Source organism: Oryzias latipes, chromosome 8 (genome assembly GCF_053564925.1).
Source record: "Oryzias latipes strain Hd-rR chromosome 8, Olatipes_Hd-rR_3.1".
NCBI classification, from domain to species: domain Eukaryota; kingdom Metazoa; phylum Chordata; class Actinopteri; order Beloniformes; family Adrianichthyidae; genus Oryzias; species Oryzias latipes.
The window spans coordinates 21,252,004-21,272,713 of NC_136244.1; the positions used below are offsets into that span (position 1 = coordinate 21,252,004).

General features: G+C 39.0%; 2 protein-coding genes across 3 annotated transcripts; one reads left to right on the forward strand and one right to left on the reverse strand.

Moving 5' to 3' along the window:
• Positions 1–1,441: 1,441 nt before the first annotated feature.
• Positions 1,442–7,167, reverse strand: wnt9b (wingless-type MMTV integration site family, member 9B). Its single transcript, XM_023957440.2, has 4 exons — positions 6,881–7,167; positions 6,149–6,402; positions 4,726–4,991; positions 1,442–3,362 (listed from the first exon to the last, which is right to left on the reverse strand). Exons 1-4 carry the CDS (start codon positions 6,964–6,966, stop codon positions 2,901–2,903), a joined length of 1,068 nt encoding a protein of 355 aa, XP_023813208.1. The 5' UTR covers positions 6,967–7,167; the 3' UTR covers positions 1,442–2,900.
• A 1,863-nt stretch (positions 7,168–9,030) lies between these two features.
• arf2a (ARF GTPase 2a) lies at positions 9,031–14,858 on the forward strand. Of its 2 annotated transcripts, none has more exons than XM_020705173.3 (5): positions 9,031–9,167; positions 12,346–12,500; positions 12,596–12,706; positions 12,796–12,920; positions 13,011–14,858. In XM_020705173.3, the coding sequence occupies exons 2-5, from the start codon at positions 12,356–12,358 to the stop codon at positions 13,170–13,172; spliced, it is 543 nt and encodes a 180-aa protein (XP_020560832.1). In that variant the 5' UTR covers positions 9,031–9,167; positions 12,346–12,355; the 3' UTR covers positions 13,173–14,858. The 2 variants fall into 2 exon arrangements, with proteins under 2 accessions (XP_020560832.1, XP_004071361.1); XM_004071313.4 differs by having other exon boundaries at positions 9,032–9,177.
• The last annotated feature ends 5,852 nt before the right edge of the window (positions 14,859–20,710 follow it).

The following is a 20,710-nucleotide window of genomic DNA, read 5'->3' on the forward strand; positions in this document are numbered from 1 at the left end:
TGCTCTGCCCTCACAGTTTCAAAGACTCGACTACTGCACCCTCGTTCAGTCCGACCTCCACATCCCGCTGAAAGCAGCCACCCTCGGGGTTTTCGCGTGCGAATCAAGCTTTTGACTGGGCAGCCCCCATCCATGCAACCCCACCGCTAAGGGTAGTGAGGGAAATGAAAGCTTTAGGAGTTCATTATAAAACAACAACAGCAGCAGCAGGGGATAGGCCTCCTGGGGCCACAAACGTATCCCTATTCATCCCTCCATCTTCTTTTTTCCCTTCGTGCAGTTCAAAATCTCAACCAGCTCCCCTGACACACTCCTCTGTCTAATTTTTTATCCAGCAGCTCTGTTTTTTTTTCTAAATAAACATCATTCAAGCTGGAAAACAGTTAAATATTGATCTGAAATATTATAATATGAGGAGTTAATATAGTGAGTCAGTAGTGATGTGAACCTGCTTGACCCGACCTATCGGAAAGACGTTGACGCATTTCGTGTATAAACTGAAGTTCTCGACTTTATTGCCTGAGAGGGGAAATCCATTTTGTAGCAAAGGGCATGTGTTTTAGACAGCTTACATAATGCCGTTATGAGATGGACTGAAACGTCTTGTCGCTGTGCAAACCATCTGATCGGGTCAAATGTGGAGATATGAGATTTTACCGGAACAGCCACAGGTGGGATAGAGCTTTAGGAGGGCTGCTTATAGCTCTTATGAAATGAAATATTCATAAAAAGTTTGATTTTGCCAAGTATTGTTTTAAATGTTGACCTTTTTAAGCACATAGTTTGGAGTTATAAAAAAAACTAGAGATATTTGAATACATTTCACTCTTTTAAGCATTTTTCTAATAAAAAAAAACTAATTATTTCTTGTCACTTTTGCTAAATGTAACCAAAATCTGGTTGAAGACAAGTTTTGTCCACAAAGATAGTGAATCATTTTAGAACCCACCCCTACATTCAGGTTGAGGTTTTATTAAGGAATAATAACACTAAATCACGGCAATCATAAAGCAACAACAAAGTCTGCATATTCTAAATATCTCATACAATGACCTCTGTTTCCTGGAGGCTCTCTGATACCTCTATGATTCCTATGATACCTATGATTCTTGGATAATCGGCCACAAAACGCTCTGTCGTAACTTTCTTGCAGTGATGCTGCGGGGTCAAATGTTTTCCCTCAAGTCATCACCTTTATCATCGTCTTCATTATGATTGTCATCATAGCTGGTGTTCAAGCCGGAGGCACCACACCTGTACGTGTGCCCACCCCTCTTGAGCTTTACTGGGTGGCTTTGGGTGATGCTGCAAGACCTCCGAGGTTTCACATGAAAAGGAGGAGGGGAGGGCGTCATCGACAGGAAGCGGTTTCGCTCGGAGTTTCAGGCACGTGGATGAGTGAGCGAGCGACGTGACTAAAAACGTGGCAGTCAGGCAGGACTTACAAATGTACACCTTTTTTATTATTTCTTATTTGCTTTAAATAAAAGTGTGAAGATTTAAAACATCGATCGGTCGTGCGCATCAACACATTCACAGGACCTGTACAAACAGCAAAAATATGATATAGAAGACGGATGCAGAGGGAGAGACATGTATCTACAGAGAAGGTAGCTCTGCATAGCTCATAAATCTTTCCGTTTTTCTTTTTTTGCCAAAAGTTGAAGTGAGGTAGAAAATTATAATTCCACAATGTCAGACGCCTGGAGCCCCAGTGTGACTTTTCATTCACATCCAGCTGAGAATCTCTTTGCTAAAACATAAAGTCTACAGGTTGTTGTGATTTGGGGTTCAACTTGCACCTTTAACCTGCACATATGGACATAGAGCTGGATATTAGAGGAGTAAACACTGTGATTTTCTTTGATTAGCAATTAGGGGAAAATAGGGAGCATGACTGACCCTCTTCAAAGACTCACAGAACAAAGATGTGGCTAATTTAGACTTTAAAGACCAAATCGTTCAGTTGGGCAATTTTACACTTTAAAGTAAAAAAAAAAAAGGAGAGCGGATCTAGTGCGCTCCTGCATGAAGCAGATTTTTAAAGACAGTGTTCCTTCACTGTTAACCTTTCCCTTTGTTCTGCTCAGGCACACATCAGTCTATGTAGAGATTTCCATAGAGATTTCCATAAGCTCAACTGAAACCCAGCTTCTTTGTTTACACAATAACCCTGTTAATGCATGCAATTGTATTGTTCTGTACGTCAGTGATATCAGGAACCCCTTTGAAGCATCCAGTGATTCGGCCAAGGCATATATCTTTAGAACAATACACTTTATAACATAACAAAAAACCATAACAGAGCAACTCAAGTGCTTTTACTCAGAAAAGAACCTTTAAGTTCTCCACAGCAGAAAACAGCAGTCAGAAAGACAGACAGGTAAATTCCTCTCAAGTCCACTTAAGCCTCTTTGGCATCACTTGATGACAGGATTTAACGTGTAAAGCAGCAATATAACAGACACAAAGACTAGCACAATAAATAGTCAAATGTGGGAGGGGAATTACAAAACAGTAAAGTCAGTTTCAAAGGCAGTTGTGGTTTGATGCCGCACTGCCGGTTGCATCCAGTCCAGTTTCTGTTTGAAGAGCTTGATTCCCCCAAAAAAGGGGGAGCAAAAGCAGGATTTCAGTGCATCCAACCAGAGAAAAGCATGGAAGTGTGAAAACATCCTCACCTACAGTAAGCTGTAAAATATGGTGATTATTATCAAGTACAAATTACACTCCTATATTCCTCCTAATATAGCATGCAAGTCAGCAAACAGTTGAAGGTCCCTTAGTGAAACATCTAAGGCCGATTTGTCTTGTTCAAATGTGTCTTTGTCTGGGTCCATTGTTCATTCTTTTTTCTTTTATCTCCAAGTCTGTTGTTTTTGTGTCACACCGCCATTTATTTAAGCATTTTTGCAGGTATACCTCTCCTCCTCCCTCACGCACGTTTGACACTCCACATGGCAGCACCAGCGCACCTGGCAGTGGCAGGACAGGCTGGTGAGGTGCATTGCCGTGTTGTAGCCACGTCCGCAGCATAAACTCTGGCAGCTTGTGTCTTTGGCGCACGACCTCCCACCTGTGCCCGGTGAATACCTGGAGGGCCTGCAGAAGCTGGGGGAGTCTTCCAGGTAGACCAGGTCAGTTGTGCGAGGACTCTGGCTGTGGCGGCGAGGGCCCGCCAGCTCTGTTTCCCCTGTGGCTGCATTGGTGACACTCAGTACTTTGACCGCGGTGTCGTATCTGTACTTCAGCAGCCGCCCAGTGTCATGAAAAGGAGACAGCTGCTTCCAGCAAGTCCGTACGGCGCAAGAGCCGGAGACGCCGTGACACTTGCAAGTCGTCTTCAGACCACTCTTCACTGCCTAAGAAGAACGATGGGGAGAAAAAAAAAATCTTTCAGTTTGATTCATTACCTGGCGCCTTATCTGTGGGGTCTATCTTGACAAAGGGAGGTGGTTTCCTGCATGGGGGGGGGGGGGAGGGGGGGGGGTAAAGTTTTAGGGTGCTGGTCTGTAGATACGTGCCTGAAGCTCACCTCAGTCAAAAATGTTGACATATTGGATTGAGGAGGACAGTTGAGCTGGCTGTATTTCATTCAGCTCTCATTTCTCATCTGGACAGTTCCTGCTATTTTCTTCCCTGCTTTTCCATAACTAGCTGTGTCTGCCTCTCTCCCTTTCTTTTTTTACGCCAAGCCTGAGGCAAAGACGACTTGCAACCCAGACAGGAGTATCTACGCCCAGTTTCGAGCATGAGCCTGCTCATGGAAAACATTAATAAAGAATTTCTGTTTGAGCAGAAAAGATGCAACAGTGGCCCGGGATGGGGTCTCCTGCTTCAGGTTAATAGTTCACTGAGCTTGATGGTCAGTGATGAGAGAGCAATCAGTCAGACCGAGGGCAGCTGGGGCCAGAGACAGGTCAAACGCAGAGGGCCAGAGGCCACTTCTAGGTTGAAAAGTTCTGCTCAGTTCCTCCCTGCGCAGGTATGAACCCCTCAGGGGCTTTTGAGGACCATTACTGCGAGCTGAGGACACCTCAACCACTTCATGCTTTTTGTTAACGTGACTCCAAGTCTCTTTTCAGCCACAATGATGGGAAACTTTTAACTCAGCTCTGATGAGATAAGATAAAGTCCTTCCTGTTATGTTTTTTCTTCTTTTTTCTAACCTTTTTTTACTCACTAGGACCATCAAGGTGTGAGGTGCAGGTTAACACCCTGAGGATTGCTATTTTGGAGCGTCGGAATGGTGGTTACGAACATTAAGTGGATTTATGAAGAGCGCAGTGATCCAGTTAGTGGAAAGAAATGCTTGCTCGTATATTTACAAAAAAAAAAAAAAAAAAAAGAAAACGGCCAAAGTTATAATCGTTCCCTCCGACACGAGACCTTTAATTTTCTGTTGGCCCGCACAGCAAGCTTTATCATGCCTAAAAACACCTGGCTCCAACAATCCCAGCAGCCACCTTGTCTCCTTGCATTACCCACCCAAGCCAAACATGGCAGCTAACTGGAATTGGGAGGTGGGGTTGTCTGACTGGCACTTTTCAAAAATATACAGGTGGGGTTTAAACCTCTGATGCATGTTAGTGTGTTAAGAGTATAATTTCCATGCTAAATAACAGCCCTGATAATTGAGCAAAGTGCGGCTGAAGTGGTGCTGCCTCAGGCTTCATCGTAAAAGACATGTTGTTTTTTCTGAACAACATTTGACGTCACACTCACCCGTGTGCCAACGTTGATGTTGTGGGCTTCCATTTGAGCCCGCAGGTCCTTGCTGACTCGTTTTTGTCCGAGGAACTTCTTCAGAAACTTGGTGCTGTATTTGAGGTTGTCGCCACAAACCCCCCACTGCCACGCCTCCCGATGCTGGATGCCGGGGGAATCGTCACACGTGCACCTCTCCATGCGTCCTGAGCTGCACGCCTTGGCGAGGGCATGGGTTAGCGCTGCAGAGGACACAGCCAGCAGGAAGGCAGTCTCCTTGAAAGCTGGGGGGGAAAGGAGATTAAAGGTCTCAATAAAAACAATTACTCTTCACTGGTCATTTCCAATCCAAAAAGACTCTGATTGATTGATGATTTGAGTTAAAAATGTGTAATATTTTTTGAAAAATAAGCAAAACTGCTTTCTAGACCAGGGTTTGGGACTTTAAATGAAAATATTGACAAAAACTTGCAAGTTTAGACATTTTGTTTGTGCACTGGTATTTGCTCCACTCAGATTCCTCACCAGGGGTTTATTTTGATCTAATTAATTATTATTTTGACTAAGTATTTTCCCAGATGAAAGTGGGTAATCACGCCACCCTTTTCCTCTGGGAATGGGCACTTTCCTGAGATAAAAATAACCACAGGGCTTGAGCGTTCTTCACCACAACACATTTTGTGGCTTCCTACTCTCTCATTACCTCTGTGCTGACCTGTTCACGTTCTCCCACACATTGATATCTATATTCATAAAACTCGAAAGATCCGACAGCACTTTGCATGCACAGCAGATCTGGAGGGGTTTTTAATTGAATGTATTGACCCTCTTCCAAAAGGAAGACAATCAATTATTGCATCTAATTAAGCAGAAGGTGCTTTTAGATAAACAAATTCAGGGACAGTTTTTTTTTTTAAATGCTTGGTTTGGAGCACTAGTAGTATTAAATCTTCTAAATAAAAAAAATAAAAACACCCACAAGGAAAAAGAAAGAGACAAAAAAGTCAAAATATTTTAAGTTAATGATGTAAAATTTTGTATAAAAATCTAATTATAGTGGAATTTATTGAATTAAAGGGGATCTTGTTTAACCAAGAAGTATTAAAGAAACCCACCCTGGATGGAAAATTGATTTTAAACAGATTTGTCTATTACTATTTTAAACTATTTACCAAAACAGCTTCTGCACATGTGTGTGTTTTCATTTAAACATGCAGCTAGATAAAAAAACAAAGACAACATCCTTGATTTAATAGCGACTGCATGGAGAGAAACAAAAACGCACAAATCTAAAGATGGATTAAAGAAAATCACAGACTTTGTTTGAGAAGCAATCCAGCTTGTTCCCGCAGGAAGCGGTTTCCTGCCCATTAATATCTCTGTGGTCAAGTTGAGTAAAGCCAACGCGATTTTAAATTAAAGGCTTAAGGGGAAGGCTAACCTTTTTTCAGGAGGCTCCCTCGGCCATCCAGGCTGCAGTTCCAGCGCTCGTTTCTGAACTGATAGCGGCACTCCAGAAGGCTTAAGCGCACAGACTCCCGGAGCGTCTCTGCCAAACCAGGCTCCCTGCGACACAGTCTCTTCTGCCGCCTGGTCAGAGTCATCTGCTCGCACTGCTTCAGGTGGGCCTTTCCTGTTGGAGCGTCATTGGAAAAAGGACCTGGTAAAAACACCAAAGGTTCCCGGCCTGTCAGTCTGCGCAGAGAGGAGAGAAAACAGGAGGAGAAATAAAGACGTTGGAATAAATAACAGATTTCATCGACCTAAAAAAAATCTCACAGTGATAAATAAGAATTGATCATCTCAAAGACCATGTTAAAATAGTCTACTTAAAAAGTGGAGATATACGTATTAAAGCTAAAACATTCAAGAATTGAGAAGCCTTCTTGTTCTTTCTTCGTATTCTCTGCGCGCGCAGAGTTTGGTGCGCAAAAATAAAAAAATATATCCTTCAAATCGGTTGAAAGGTTCAAATAACAATATTTCTTTAGTTCTGAAAAAAATAAAAATGACACTTTTGGCTCATCTATGAAATGCGTATAGAGAAAAAGCTCCGACATGGCTTCACCTCCATAGACATTCAGGCTTCTCCGCTTTTACGCGTGCGTAATTTGGCTAAAACTTCCAACAGATACAAACACAATTCACTGGCAGAAAAAGTTAAATATCTGACCCAAAATAAGCTGCGGCGTGCGAGAGAAGGATGCAAAGTGCAATGATTCGCAGTATGCAGGCGGTCCTTGGGAGCCTGGAGCGCATGGTGCCGGGTTGGCGCTGTTCCTCATTTCGCTGATTCTTCAAGTGGGAAAGTCTGAGCCGTCTGCTCGGCGCTTCTCTTTAAGGGGCCCCACACGCACACAGACTTTCAGCCTGGTGCGCATGGCTCAGCGGTCTGCAGGGAGGCAGGATTTTTGGAGGAGGATGCATCATCGTGCCGCACCCTTATTGGAGTCTGAGCATAATGTTTGTTCCCTCCCAAAGCGACACCACCCAGGTGCGCGGAGCTGCGGAGCCACTAAGTTTATTTGACTACACAGAAGGAGGGAATGCTTTAAAGTGTGTAGTTGCTTTATTGCGTTGCACACCGACGCAAATTTTGTCAAAAAATAAAACAAAACAAACAAAATCTTAATTTGCTGTGTGAAACAGTTGAATTTCCAGCCTTCGCTACTTGTTTTACATCTTAACATTTTTTTGTCTTGCTTCAGTTTGATATATTTTTTGTGTTACTTATTTAATTCTGTGCAGCATGCCACTTTAACTTATCTGATAAACATTTGATATAATAATCATGACCCCTCCACCACCATGCTTTACAGTTTTCATTATGAGTTTGTCTTTTCAAAACAGATTTTTTTAATTGAAAATTTCCGTTTAATCTAAAAATCTGTCAGGTGTTATCTACTTTTTGAAAGCAAATAGGTTTCATTGTGGTAACTTTCCCAAAAATCTAGCCTCGGCCCGACCACACACCTGCATCAAACAGAAGGTATTGTTTTAAAATGTCATGAGCCCAAAGTCTAAGACAAACCTTTTGGTCAATTTTCTGATGTACTGAAGCAGACTTTAAAGCACATTTAGATTTACTTCTAGCTCTTTCCTGCTTTTAAATGATTTTTTTAACTGTATAATTATGGAGTCCAGAGTTTAGAATATCCCCCACAAGCCTTTCTAGACTTATCAGCATCTACATTAACTCCTGCAAATTGCTGATGTTTCTGGTTTTTAACACATTGTTAGATTCTGCTCGGGGATTTAGCTGTCAGAACTTTAGTTTTATAACTCTTGTGCTGATCACTCAAAGTACATTTAATTGTCTGTCTTGCTGCTAAACCTCTCCTTCTAATCTCCATAAGGAGTCCATACAGGTTTGGTCTGACAGGCCATGTTAGTAGTTATTAGTTATTGTAACATGGTGATATTTTGGTTTAATTCGCCATGTACCGTTTTTGAAAACAAAATGAATCATTATATGTGAAAAATACATATAGGAAACAGCAGTAAAAGACAGGATGCAGAATCTGATTGAAGTCTTGGGTCTTTGGCTGCAATCAAATTTCTTCTTTGTCTTCCAGATTTGGACAGAGCTCCCTCTAGTGAAGAATGAAAGATAATAGTTGCCATTTTCCAGACCAAAAATAATGTGAAACATGACTATTTCTCCAATTCTCTCCCAGATAACCATGAAGATATCTTTCTTTTCTTTATTTTTTGTGACATGTTTTCTGTTACATATATTTGGGAATTTCTTTATCTGTAAATGTAGTTTTTAATCTCTGTAAAGGATAATTTTGTATGAAACATAAATTATGCCTACAACAAAATGTAGTTATGTGTAACCTCTTTTCCACATAGCTAATTTTTTTTAAAACTTTCATGTGATTTTACTTGTTTACAGCATTGAATCAACTTGTCCTTTTTTGCTCTTTTTCTATATTATATGTCGTATATATGTCATCTTGTTTGATTCGTTTATTTACACATGTACAACATCCTTTTTCAACAAAGTCATTTTTCTGAACATTTTCCTAGTAGTAGCCTAACTGAATTAAAAAATAATGTAGAAACAGAAATTAATTAATTCATGTTTGGATTTCTAATGAAGACTTTGAAAATTTATATATTTTAATATCAGTACATTTTGTTTTCTAAATAGTTCCTGGATTCTTTTGACTGTTTCTTATTAACACATTTGAGACCGAAAACCGTATTTAAGCATGATTTATTCCGTTTTACCCTCAAGAGAGAAACAAATTCATTTATATACTTAGGTTACTTTTTCCCTTCTCGGATCAGATATTTTCCGTGAAAACGCCTCGCATCTTGGTGGCGCTGTTGTAAACATCAGAAAAGTTGAGGAAGACGAAGAAGAAAAACCGGAGAAGGATGTGATGACGAAGGAGACACCGGAAAACGCCATTTTATTGTTGCGAAGGAGCAGTGAAGACGCTTCGAGAAACGTCAGTAAAGGTAGATTTTCATTCCCCCATTTATTGCTTTATTTATTTTTTCCATCCATTTCAGACTCGATAGTAATTAAAATAGGTCACTTTGTTTAAGTTCCCACAATTGGTGCCTCTTTAGACCGAATAAGACTGAAAATAGACTTAAGTTCGGTAGCTTGTTTCCCAAGCCAAGGATGATTCATTTAATTTCAACGCGAGGATTTATACATTATTTTAGCCAAACAAAAGACACTTTCTTGTAAATTCATTACAAAAACGTCTGCGACTGTTTCTCTCTTGATTTTCTCGTTGGTGTGTAAATCGTCTTACGCTAATAGGCTAATCTATTAACGTCATCAGTGAAGATTTTACCCTCAGATTCTATGACATATTTTCGCATTTCTAATGACTATATTTTTTTCGTGTGATGACCAATCTTACTTTGCATTTGATGAATATTTGAAATCTCTTGCAGTACTGATAAACCCATAAAGAGGCAAAAAAAAAAAAAAAAAAATACGGTAAGACGTTGAACGCATCACCATTGAACTTGAATGAGCGGTAGTCAGCTGACTAAGTTTAGGGTAGTCTGATTTAAAAGATATCTGTATAATAAACTTAAGCTTTCCATCAACTAATGGTAAATCAAAACTAGGAGGTATAGGACAAATATTTCCTGTGATAATTTTAATTAATAATACATTAAAAGTGTCTAAAACGTCTTAAGGCAATAATACCTCATAATAAGTTATTTTGCTGATTTTTTTTAAATGATTGTTTAGATTTATTATGGAGAAGCTTAGAGTTGGTCGCTTTTTTTAATGGAAGAATTCTTACAAAATGTCTTCATTTTCTTGGATTTTAAACAGGAACTCTCATACGTTAGTGATTAAAACATAAATATGGTCAGTTGATTAGTTTGTTTGAATAATGTTGTGTGTGCTGAACATACCATCAAGTCGCTGTCACTTGAACCTGTCAGTCCTGTTTAAAGACTACTTTTTAGGATCTTGCACTTCCTCCTTGAAGACTGAATGAAACCCTTAAAGAATCTATTGATTTAGTAGTAGTTACAAAAAATAATCAAAACAATTTTGTAGCTAATACTCTGGCATTTACTATAATGCTATCTTATAAATGTTTTTGCCATTCAGCTGTTTCAATTTGAAAAATATTCTGGTTAACTTAGCTGGTACCTTGTGTTGTCTGTGCTGTTCACTTCACTTTTTTTGTGCGTTACCATTATTTTCTTTTTTTTTTTTAATCTACTCAAGTGTCACACACTTCAGGCTGCTCCCTGTTTGTTCATATCGCTTTGTTAGCTTTACACTGATGACTGAGGCCTTCTGTGTGTTGTGTGATCTGGATGACGCATAATTGGTTTTATATTAAAACACTGACTCATTGTCATTCACAGAAATACAGTCTCTCTTTAATTAAACACCAATTTAAAACTGTAATCCAAATATAACTTTTGAACTTAAAATCAATCACTCTCTAACTGGCTTAAAAAATGAATTGCTTGTAGGCCTCTATTATTATAAATGCTAATTATATAACAGAAACAATTTATGGGATGACATTGCAGTCTATTTTCTATTTGGATGTAAAGAAACTAAAACTATTTCTTTTTAAACAAATGCATAATTTGCTTCGTATAAAGTATAGGAGATTTCAGAAAATGTTAATGATTTCTTTTTTTATGGGGCATTATTGCTTTTTCTGAATGAATTTAGTGATTGAACATCTGCAATCACCGGACCAAAGAATGCAGCTCGTCTTTAAATGCATGTTTTTGGAAGTTAAAGAAATCGGAATAAATTCTGAAAAAGTATATTTTTTTTAAAAGATAACTGAATTCTGGTAAAGTGAAAAGAACTGTAGAAAACTACAGCCCAGAGTTTTATGTAGTTATGTTAAAAAAGAAAACAACTTTAGTGAATATCATATCCTTATCATGATTACTTCAGAGTTTAGGGTTACTGTTGGCATCTTTTTAATATTTACATTCCTGTTTCATAGGGAAATTACTCTTGTAAAACGATCATTTTAACATTTGTTTGACAAAGCGATGCTTACCGTTTATTAAATAGCACATTATGACTGGCTGGCTGAATCGGCTATACAGGATGTTTCGGGAAATAATTATATGAAATATAAATGCATATGTTTGTTCTGCATATGGAAAAGGCCTACAACCTGCATGGATGTCACTTTTAAGCCAGCCACGCGTGATCGTAGTAGTCTCATTCAGTCTCCCTCTTCCGCTCACACGGCGCTCCCCCTCCATCAGAAAAGTCATGTGCGTACGTGCATTCCATCAGGGGTCGGGGAAAGGTTGGGCATCGAGCTAGCAAATGTTTCTAAAATTGATTTTTTTATTTTAGTGGTGGTTTGGATTTCATAATAAGAGTACGTTCAGCAAGACGTGGTTATTTACATGACATGTAAGCAATAAAAACCTTTTTATATGACCAAAACTCCACCAACGCAAAAAAAAAGAGAGAACAGCGATAAATCGGCGACTCTAACCTCTGTGTTAAATCAACCCCCAAATGACCAAAAACAAACACAAAATTCCATCAATGTTTTATGTAATACCATCAAAATAAGCACATTTTTCAAACCTAATAGAAAACGAATGCTTTGACTTCTTTTTTGGCAATTTTGGGGTTTTCTTTTTTACTTTTATTTGACTTTCTAAAAGATATCACTAATATTTATTTAGAGAGAATGGAGTTTATTTAGTTTGGTTTTAAAGTGTCTTTTTTTAAGCAGATTTCCATTGTTTTTGTAAGGGTTTCTGAATTCCTGGTCAGCACAAAGTGACCCTTTGTGTTGTTTTTATTTTTATTTCGTTGGTTTAAGATAAGGAGTTGAGGATAAAATAGATTTTTAAAACCAACTTCATATTTATTTTATTGCTCAGTTTTTTGATGCACTTCATTTAAGATCAGATTTAATTACTCATTGATTATTGTATTAAGGTTATGTAAATTTGAGTTATTAGAAAAACAACAATGCTTTCCCTCATGGAAATGATACTAATTAATGCTAAGAAAGGTGTAGTGTCATACTGTTAGTCCTTTTCCTGGTTGTTGCAACAAACGCAACAACCATTCCTTGCTGTCGTTCACCTGTAGCCATCAGATTTGACACATCCAGCCTCTCAGCTTTGCTTCTATCTCTGCAGGTGAGCCAAGATGGGGAATTTCGCTAGCCTCTTCCGAGGATTGTTTGGAAAGAAAGAGATGAGGATCCTCATGGTTGGTCTGGATGCTGCCGGAAAGACCACCATCCTGTACAAACTCAAACTGGGAGAAATAGTGACTACAATCCCAACCATTGGTGAGTTATTGAGTCCAGCACAGTTTACAGTCTTTTATCCTGGTACTGTTGTTAATATACATATAAGAAAATAAAACTGTTTTTCCCTTTCGCAGGCTTTAATGTTGAGACTGTAGAATTTAAGAACATCAGTTTTACAGTGTGGGATGTTGGCGGTCAGGACAAAATCAGGCCACTTTGGAGGCATTATTTCCAAAACACACAAGGTGTGTGACAGGGTTTCTGTTTTCGTTCAAACTGTACACTTCTGCTGATCAAATATTCGGATTCCAACCGCAGTGTTTTTCATTTGCAGGCCTCATCTTTGTGGTGGACAGTAACGACAGGGAGCGAGTCGGGGAGGCCAAGGAGGAGCTGATGCGAATGTTGGCTGAGGATGAGCTGAGGGATGCTGTCCTGCTGGTGTTTGCCAACAAACAGGTGAATTATTCGTTCAACTGTCATTTTTTTGTTTTTTTAAGAATAATTTGGTTCAATGAAACCTAAATGGTGAATCTACTGCTCTTCTAGGATCTTCCAAATGCGATGAACGCAGCAGAGATCACAGATAAGCTGTGCTTGCACTCCCTGCGCCACCGTAACTGGTACATTCAGGCTACATGCGCCACAAGCGGAGATGGGCTCTATGAGGGTCTGGACTGGCTTTCGAACCAGCTAAAAAACGCCAAATGATTGATTACCTCTTCATCCGTCAGCTCCTTCTGCAGCGTTGTTGGGGGAATGCACTGGTCCTGATATCTCCTTCTCTTCTACATACTTTCTTTTCTTTTTTCTTTTTTGAACGGTTGGACCTTTTGGCCAGTGCGGCCCTTCATCCATGTACTGTTTGTGTGTTTGGATAAGTATTTTTGAATGAATGCATGTGTGCTTGCATGTGTGAGCTTCTTGGGAGTCTCCCTGCTGTGCCTTCGACACAGTCTGCTCCCGTTCACCTCATTTCTCTTTGTCAGGGTGCTGTAGTTTAACGCAAAAAGCAACACACGACGCCGAGGCTGTACGTGCTCTTAAAGGAATGTCAACAGACAAAAAAACCAAAAGATGATTCCGTTTTTGTATTTGAAAGTGTCATGGAGGCCAACAGTGGCAGATCGTTCTGCAGGGTTTGGTACTGGTTTTGATATCCAAGATCAAAACAGACCTTTTTCTCGTCTTCTGTACTACAAGTCCCTGATGGTCAAATGCTAACCTAATATGGCAGCGATTCCTTGATGGGTTTAACTTCCTTTCCACCTTTAGAGACATCTCATGTCAGCTATGGGTCGCTTTTTTCCCCCCCAAAGTGCAAGAAATGGATCAGAAAATGGCGACAATTGGTTTCCATATGTTGAGAGTGTATCTTCAGCATGGTTTATGGTTGTTTGTGTGGATTTCAGTTCAGCCAGCCTCCTTTTTAAGTTGTTCTGGTTCTTTCTTTACTGGTAAACGTTTTTTTTTTTAGTTGTAAGTAGTTCCTTATTTAGGTTCTTGTTTTTTTATAGTTATTTTTATTGATTTTATGTTACTTTTGATCCATCTGTGGCCCAGTGGGCATCGGTATTAGCTGACAGGGGTTTGCTTTACTTTCTTCAGGGACCAGTATGTTAGTTTATATTTTTTCCAGGAACAATTCTTAGTGTTCAGTTCAGTTTTGTGTGGTGGGCGGTATTTTTTTCAGCTTTTTTTTCTCTCCCGAGGACACAGAAAATGCAGTTGACCACATCATTAGTGCTTGATGGTTGTCCTGAAAATGATTAGTCATCGCTGCAGACTGTTTCCTTTTTTTCTTTATGGCTTCAGTTTATTTTGTTTGTTTGCACTGAACCATCAGCTTTCACACCACAGGCTCGCGTGAAGAAAGCCGCAGCCTTTGCAGCGAACTCGCACGCCATCGCGCTCCTCATTGCTCTACACCAGCAGACAGTTCCAAGCTAGGATTGTATTCTAACCCGGTCCGAATGTTGTTATTTTTCTTTGTCCCGGAGGTCTTAGCAGGAGGTCTTAAACTAAACAATATCTGGAAAAAAAACAAAAAAACTGAGCAGGCCAAAAGCCTCGGAGAACTAAATGTTACCTGGTTATTTTTCTACAACTGGACATTTTTGATGTTTCTTTGATTACTAACAGAATGATTAATCTCTCTTTGTCTGTCTTGGTATTTCTAAAAAGCTACACTTGAGTTTACTGAAAGAACCTGATAAAATCTTGTAAATCGTAATTCTCGCCATGTTTTTTCATGATTTTTTTTCAGCTGTGACGTCTTCATTTGTTTCTGTACGAGTCACATGCTGCCGTTTATTTCTTCAATGCCTTTTTGCTTCTTTTATAACTCATTCTGTAACATCTGATAAATGCACTATAATAAAGAGAATCTTTATTGTACACGCTTCAGCTGCCTCTTCATTGGAGCTCTATAAAAGTCTGTTGTAAATGTTTTTATAAACACTTTAAATGGCACTTTTGGATTCTTTTCACTAATATTTCTTCATCTTTTAGCTTGTTAATGTGTTCCTGAAGATGTCAGTTGTTGCAGTTTCCTTCGTCCTCACTGGATGGCGATCTTGTGCTGTCAAATGCCTAAGAACTGACATGTAGTCAAAGATCAAATGTGAATCTTGTTCTCTGCTGTTCAACAGCATTTCCTTAAGGACTGACGTGAACAAGCAGGATGTGACTGGATTACTGTTAGACCTCTTCTTACTCTCTTGTTTACCCTCTTAGAAATTTAGGTGGCCAATTCTCCATGGAGTTGTCACCTTGGAAACGGCACCTTTTGTATTTATAGAGGGAAACTGAGAAGATGTGTTTAAAGGAGACCAGACAGGAGGTGGGAGAAGCATTTCCATTGAGCTCAGAGAAGATACATTAAGTGATTATTCATAATTGGAGCTCTCAGTGACGCGTTTACTGGCCCAATTTTTCACCTTACGGTAACGCATTATTTTTTCTGTTTAGTTGAGGTGAGGTAAGGGTCTCCCCTCATCCCAATGACACTGGACCACTTTTACCCATCCAGATAATTTGCCATCCCTCCACCTGTTGCTCTAATGTGCTGCCATCATCCAACATAAAAAAAAAAGCTAAAATGATCTGAATAAGCTGCACCTCATCCACACTCACTGCTGCACTTGACCTTTCAGCAAGACGTGTGTGGATTCTCTCTTCCCTTCAAGTAAGACATCACACTGTTTTAGTTTCACAGGGCGTTAACCCTTCAATCACCTCAGCATGGCAGGTTTAGCATCTCTTTGTGCCACTACTTTGTGACCTGTTGTGCTAAGAACCAACTGATTTATTTGTGAAGAATGTACAAATAAATCCTTTTAGTGAGTGTAGCCGTCATTGTTGTAATGTCACATGATCTGGAGGAGAATTTGATTTATTGCACCTGTTTACCTGCAGTTTTTTTTTTAAGGTTTTGTGTAAGGAGAGTCCTAATATTTTTTTTGACCACTTCATTTCACACATTTAGCTGAAATAATTTTGAAAATCTAAAAGAAAACAGATTTTTTTAATGTAACATATGTTTTATGTTCAAGAATATACCCAATTATTTACTTAACTTTACAAACAATGGACTTGCAGTGTCCCTGGCGTATGCTCGCTACAGTAAGCATTTTTCCAATTTCTACTTTTCTATATTTACACCAAATCTTACTTTTCTGGTCATCCATACAATTATCCATCTTCTGAATCCTTTTCAGGGTCACCGGGTTGCTGGAGCCAACGCTGCCACTGTTGGGCAAGGTAACAGTAGCTGGACAGGTCGCCAGTCTGTTGCAGGGTTTCCTGTCTTCATATTTTACACTGAACTCACTTTACAATCTGAAAATTTTCTGTGAAAGAATAATTATTTTTAATTCTGTGGTCTTAACTGTAAAATACAGGGTATTTGTGTGTGTTTTGATCATTATTGAAATGACTTTTTGCTTGCAAAACCTACTTGGTCACCTAAACAGCTATAAAACAAGCAGATTTGAGTTTTTCCTAAAGCTAAGGAGCCTTATTTCTATGATTCTTTAAAATATGTGATTTATTTAACAGAAGTTGGTAAAGCAAACAAGTGTTACTGGAAAAATACACGAATATGTTATTACTTTTTTTAATCAAACTATTCTAAACCACTAATTTTATTCTATATTTTGAATATTAGACTATCCATTTCTTAAAGTGTTTTTCTCAGTTTAAAAAATAAACCACTGATGACCCCCAATTCAAACAAGGCCTCTGAACGTCCTTTTCTTACTGATTGACTGGAAAAAAACCCTGCTTAAAGTGTGATTAAAAAGAACATACCGGTATATGTTTGTGCTTCATTGTAAAAGGTTACTGTGCATGGGCTTGTGACATTTTCTGTATGAATGCATTATGTAACATTAATGGCCACTCTCATTCTCTGGCACACAAAAGTCACATAAGGTGCACAGCAATGCGCTTGCAGCTCGGCTGGTCTTTTGAATCCGGACCATCCAACACACACACACACACACACACACACACACACACACACACACACACACACACACACGCATGCAGACACGCACACACACAACAAGAGTAAGCAGAGTTCACCAGTGACTACACCCTCCTAAAAATCCACTCACTTCTATCTGATCACCATGGAAACACAGCATCTGTCCACCAAATGAGCTGAACATTTATTTTCAGGACAGAAAGCTTTTGTATCACAGATCAATATATTTCTGGATCCAAAATAAGCAAAAATGATCATAGATTTGGAAAATAAAAAGGTTTTTAAAGAGAAAATATTTAAAAAAAAGAGTTGCAAATGCTCTGAAATTAGCTAGATCAGAGACTGTATACCGGAAGTGAGGAGAAAAGAAAGAAAAATGTTTGATGTTGAAAATTCTGAGTAAAAGTCCTCATTGTCAAAGATAAAGGAAGAAACAGCAACTGATTTCATTTTTCTGAACCATTGCTTTAATTTGTTACCATGATTGTAATCTGCCATGTTTTCTATGAAAAAGCTTACAAAGGCTTTACTGTTTACATGAGCCGCTGTGATGAAAAGTTTGATGAAAGCCGTTTGAATTTCGTGGATTGAGAACATAAGCTGCCATATTTCTGTCAGAAAAAGGAGGAGAGAACAAGAGCACACAAAATATAAAACTAGTTTTTAAGAAAGGTCCACCCGTCTACATGAGCGTTGTTTTAGATATTTAGTTCTGAAATTATAAAGGACTTTCCCAATTATGTGTACAAGTCTTTAAAATGTCTACAACTTTTTACATTTGTTCTTGAATACTTAAAGTTAAGATTCAGTCGACATGCCTCTTGGTAGGAAGATTAGTCACTGAAAAAAGAGGTAGCCTAAAAATAGGAAAGGAACTTTCATCTTAAAAAGAAAATCACAATAAAGTAGTAAAATGATGCAGTAAGTAATTTTTACTTAAAAAATCATATATATATCGACGTGTGGAAACAAAGAGTTCAAGATGCATTCAAATGGGAAAATAAGGTAAAAAAGCTAACTGTCAAACTGAAATACTTCAAATTGGAGGTAATACAGCCCAATATTACTTTTTTTTAAAGTTTTTTTTGCCAGTTCTAAGCAAAAGGTTTGTATTTGTGAGTTCTATGAATCTAATTGTAGTTTATTTTAATTACATAGATAAAAAAAAAAAAAACTAGTGTAATACGTGAAAATTACTCTTTTCAGATAAAACGTGAAAAAAAATAGAGTACAATCTTAGTAGAAGTTGACTCATCTCAATAAATCTTCATAAAATATAAAATTAGCACTTGTTCTTTGAAAATAAACAATGTTGTTTCCAAAATAGGGTAACAACAACTTGTCAAACTTTAATGAATATTCATGGTGAACCACAGCGCAATATGAGTTTTTTTTGCCTTAAATCCATCGTTTTCTATTTTCAAGAGAATGGAAACATTTCCTTATTTTTAGATCCCATGAGACAAAAAATCCCTGACAATGATGATTTTGAGAAACGTTTGTGGAGCAAAGATAAGTTGAAACAACTTTAAACCTGGTAAAACATTTTGAATGTCTAAAGAAAAGGTTTTACATTTTTTCAAGTATCATATAGTTTGTAGTTGGACCGTTCATATTCGTCTTTTACATGGCCGGTGTGTCCTTCTGCAGTCCTCGGCCGGTTTGTGGCCCCTTTTATCCACACGAAAGGACAGCTGCGGCCTTACTGTACATCATATACTGCATTTGGTAATCATATTTCCCCTGTGGTGCCCGGTGGCTCTCAGGGGAACACAGCCTGGAACACTGGAACAGTAAAATGGCTGCTCTCTGTCTTCTGGGCTCTGCTCTCATGTTTTATAAAAGAACAAGTAGTCGAGATATCTTTTTTAATTTTTTTTAAAGCACTGATGGATCTCTGCAGATTTTTGAAATGATTTACTGATAAGTGTTACCGGAACATTTGGAGCAGTCTCAGTTCAGGGTTTATAGCTGGCTGGTGTCACGCGGAGAGAACAGAAATCCATCACCTCCATCTTCCCTCACCTGTTTTCCTTTTACCCAGAGGCTCCTGAAAGCTCTGAATAGAAAATACCATTGGGTTAAGATCAGAGCTGAAGGTTACAGGGACACACGACTGGTTTCTTGACCGATTTGATATGACACCATTTTTTGCTTTTTATGTACAGTAAGAACCGCTGTGACCCTTGTCTTTCAAGGTTGTCTTCCTGCATATAAGTCACACCATCATTGACCCCCCCCCCCCCCCTCTTCCCTTTGCCCATAACCTCACAGGGCAGACTCCACTGAAGCGAGGGCAAATCTATTGTGCCACAGAATGTTCTGAAGGGTTTCTGGGTCGATTAGCTCCCACAGCAGAAGTGGAGACAAGGAGAGAGAACAACCAGGGCAAACTCTTGTGTTACTTATGGACGGCCAGAGTTTTCTTCTACAGAAACGCGATTACAAAAATGATGAAATTATTCTCAAAGTCAGCCTCCTGGTAGCTTATTCTGCAAAGCGTTCCATTGCAGAGCCAAAAATAAAAGCAGCAGACGTCATTTTATGAGGAAAACAGTGGAGGAGTTTACACGTCTCTATACCCCTTACTCAGCAAGTTGCACTTCTGCAACTGCATGCAAAGTCAAATATGCAAGCAATGTGATACGTTTTAATGCTTCAGTGTGAATGCAGGCAGAATACTGCAATATGCTGTTGTCATGTTTAGAAAAGATGCAGTCATGTGAAGAAGGGGCCTATTAGTTTGGAAGTGTTGCTTTTTTTTGGATAGTTTATCTTTGCGCAGCATCTCCTACACTTAGAGTCATTGTCCACATTTCACTTATCTGAAGGCTTTACTTTCCTAATTTTAAAATTTACACAATTTTAGGTTCTAACAGGAAAAAAAAATCTTTTGGAAACTTCCACCTGGAAAAATCTGGTGTTGTGACATAAATAGTCCTTGTAGGCACCCTGCTGCTGATCCCACAAGCTACAATAAATGTTTCCAATTCAGAGCAGCAGTCACAAGCTCATCTGCAATCCCGCATATTGTTTTAGAGAAACCCCTTTTTTGCTTTTGCGAGACTTAATCTCTTCTTAGCTTTAATATTGGAAGCAGCAGTGGTGTTTAGCCACTTTTATGCTAGCATCTTAATTTGCTGTCTCCCAAAAAAATGTAAATAATTGCACATTTTGATGATGGCACTTGACCGTATTATTAGTCCAGTTTCTTTTTCCATGCTGCTCAGTGAATGCGTTTGTTTTGGTTAACAGAAAGCAGGTGGGGCTTTCTATCTCAGTTCAGTTTACATCCCCAACACGAACATTGTATTTTCCAGTATCATAGATCTACCAGTTCACACAGGGGGCTAGAAAAAAAGAGAAAATCCCTGCGACTTGCCTGCGTCTCACCTACTTCACCGCTACGTACCTTTGAGTGTTGTTTTAGTGTTTGCTACGACCTGCAGCATGCCTGTAGGAAAAATGTGAACATTTTCGCTCAACAGATTCACCTAGAGGTCCATGACCCTGACATTTCCAGATGGTTACCTGTGTTCCCCCGTAAAGGTTTGTCAATTTTTTGCCTGCAGGCAGCCTGCATCCACCCGTAAAGGCAGCGGTGACTAAAGTTTTACATGAATGCATGTCCTGTTCCCACATGTTGTCTGACTCAACGTAGGTCCTACAAAAAGAAGAAACCCACTCCTTTCCTTGCTTTTCTCTGTTCACTTCGTCCAAATATCATGTGGCGTTTTGCTGCCTCTTGGGCAGAGAGACT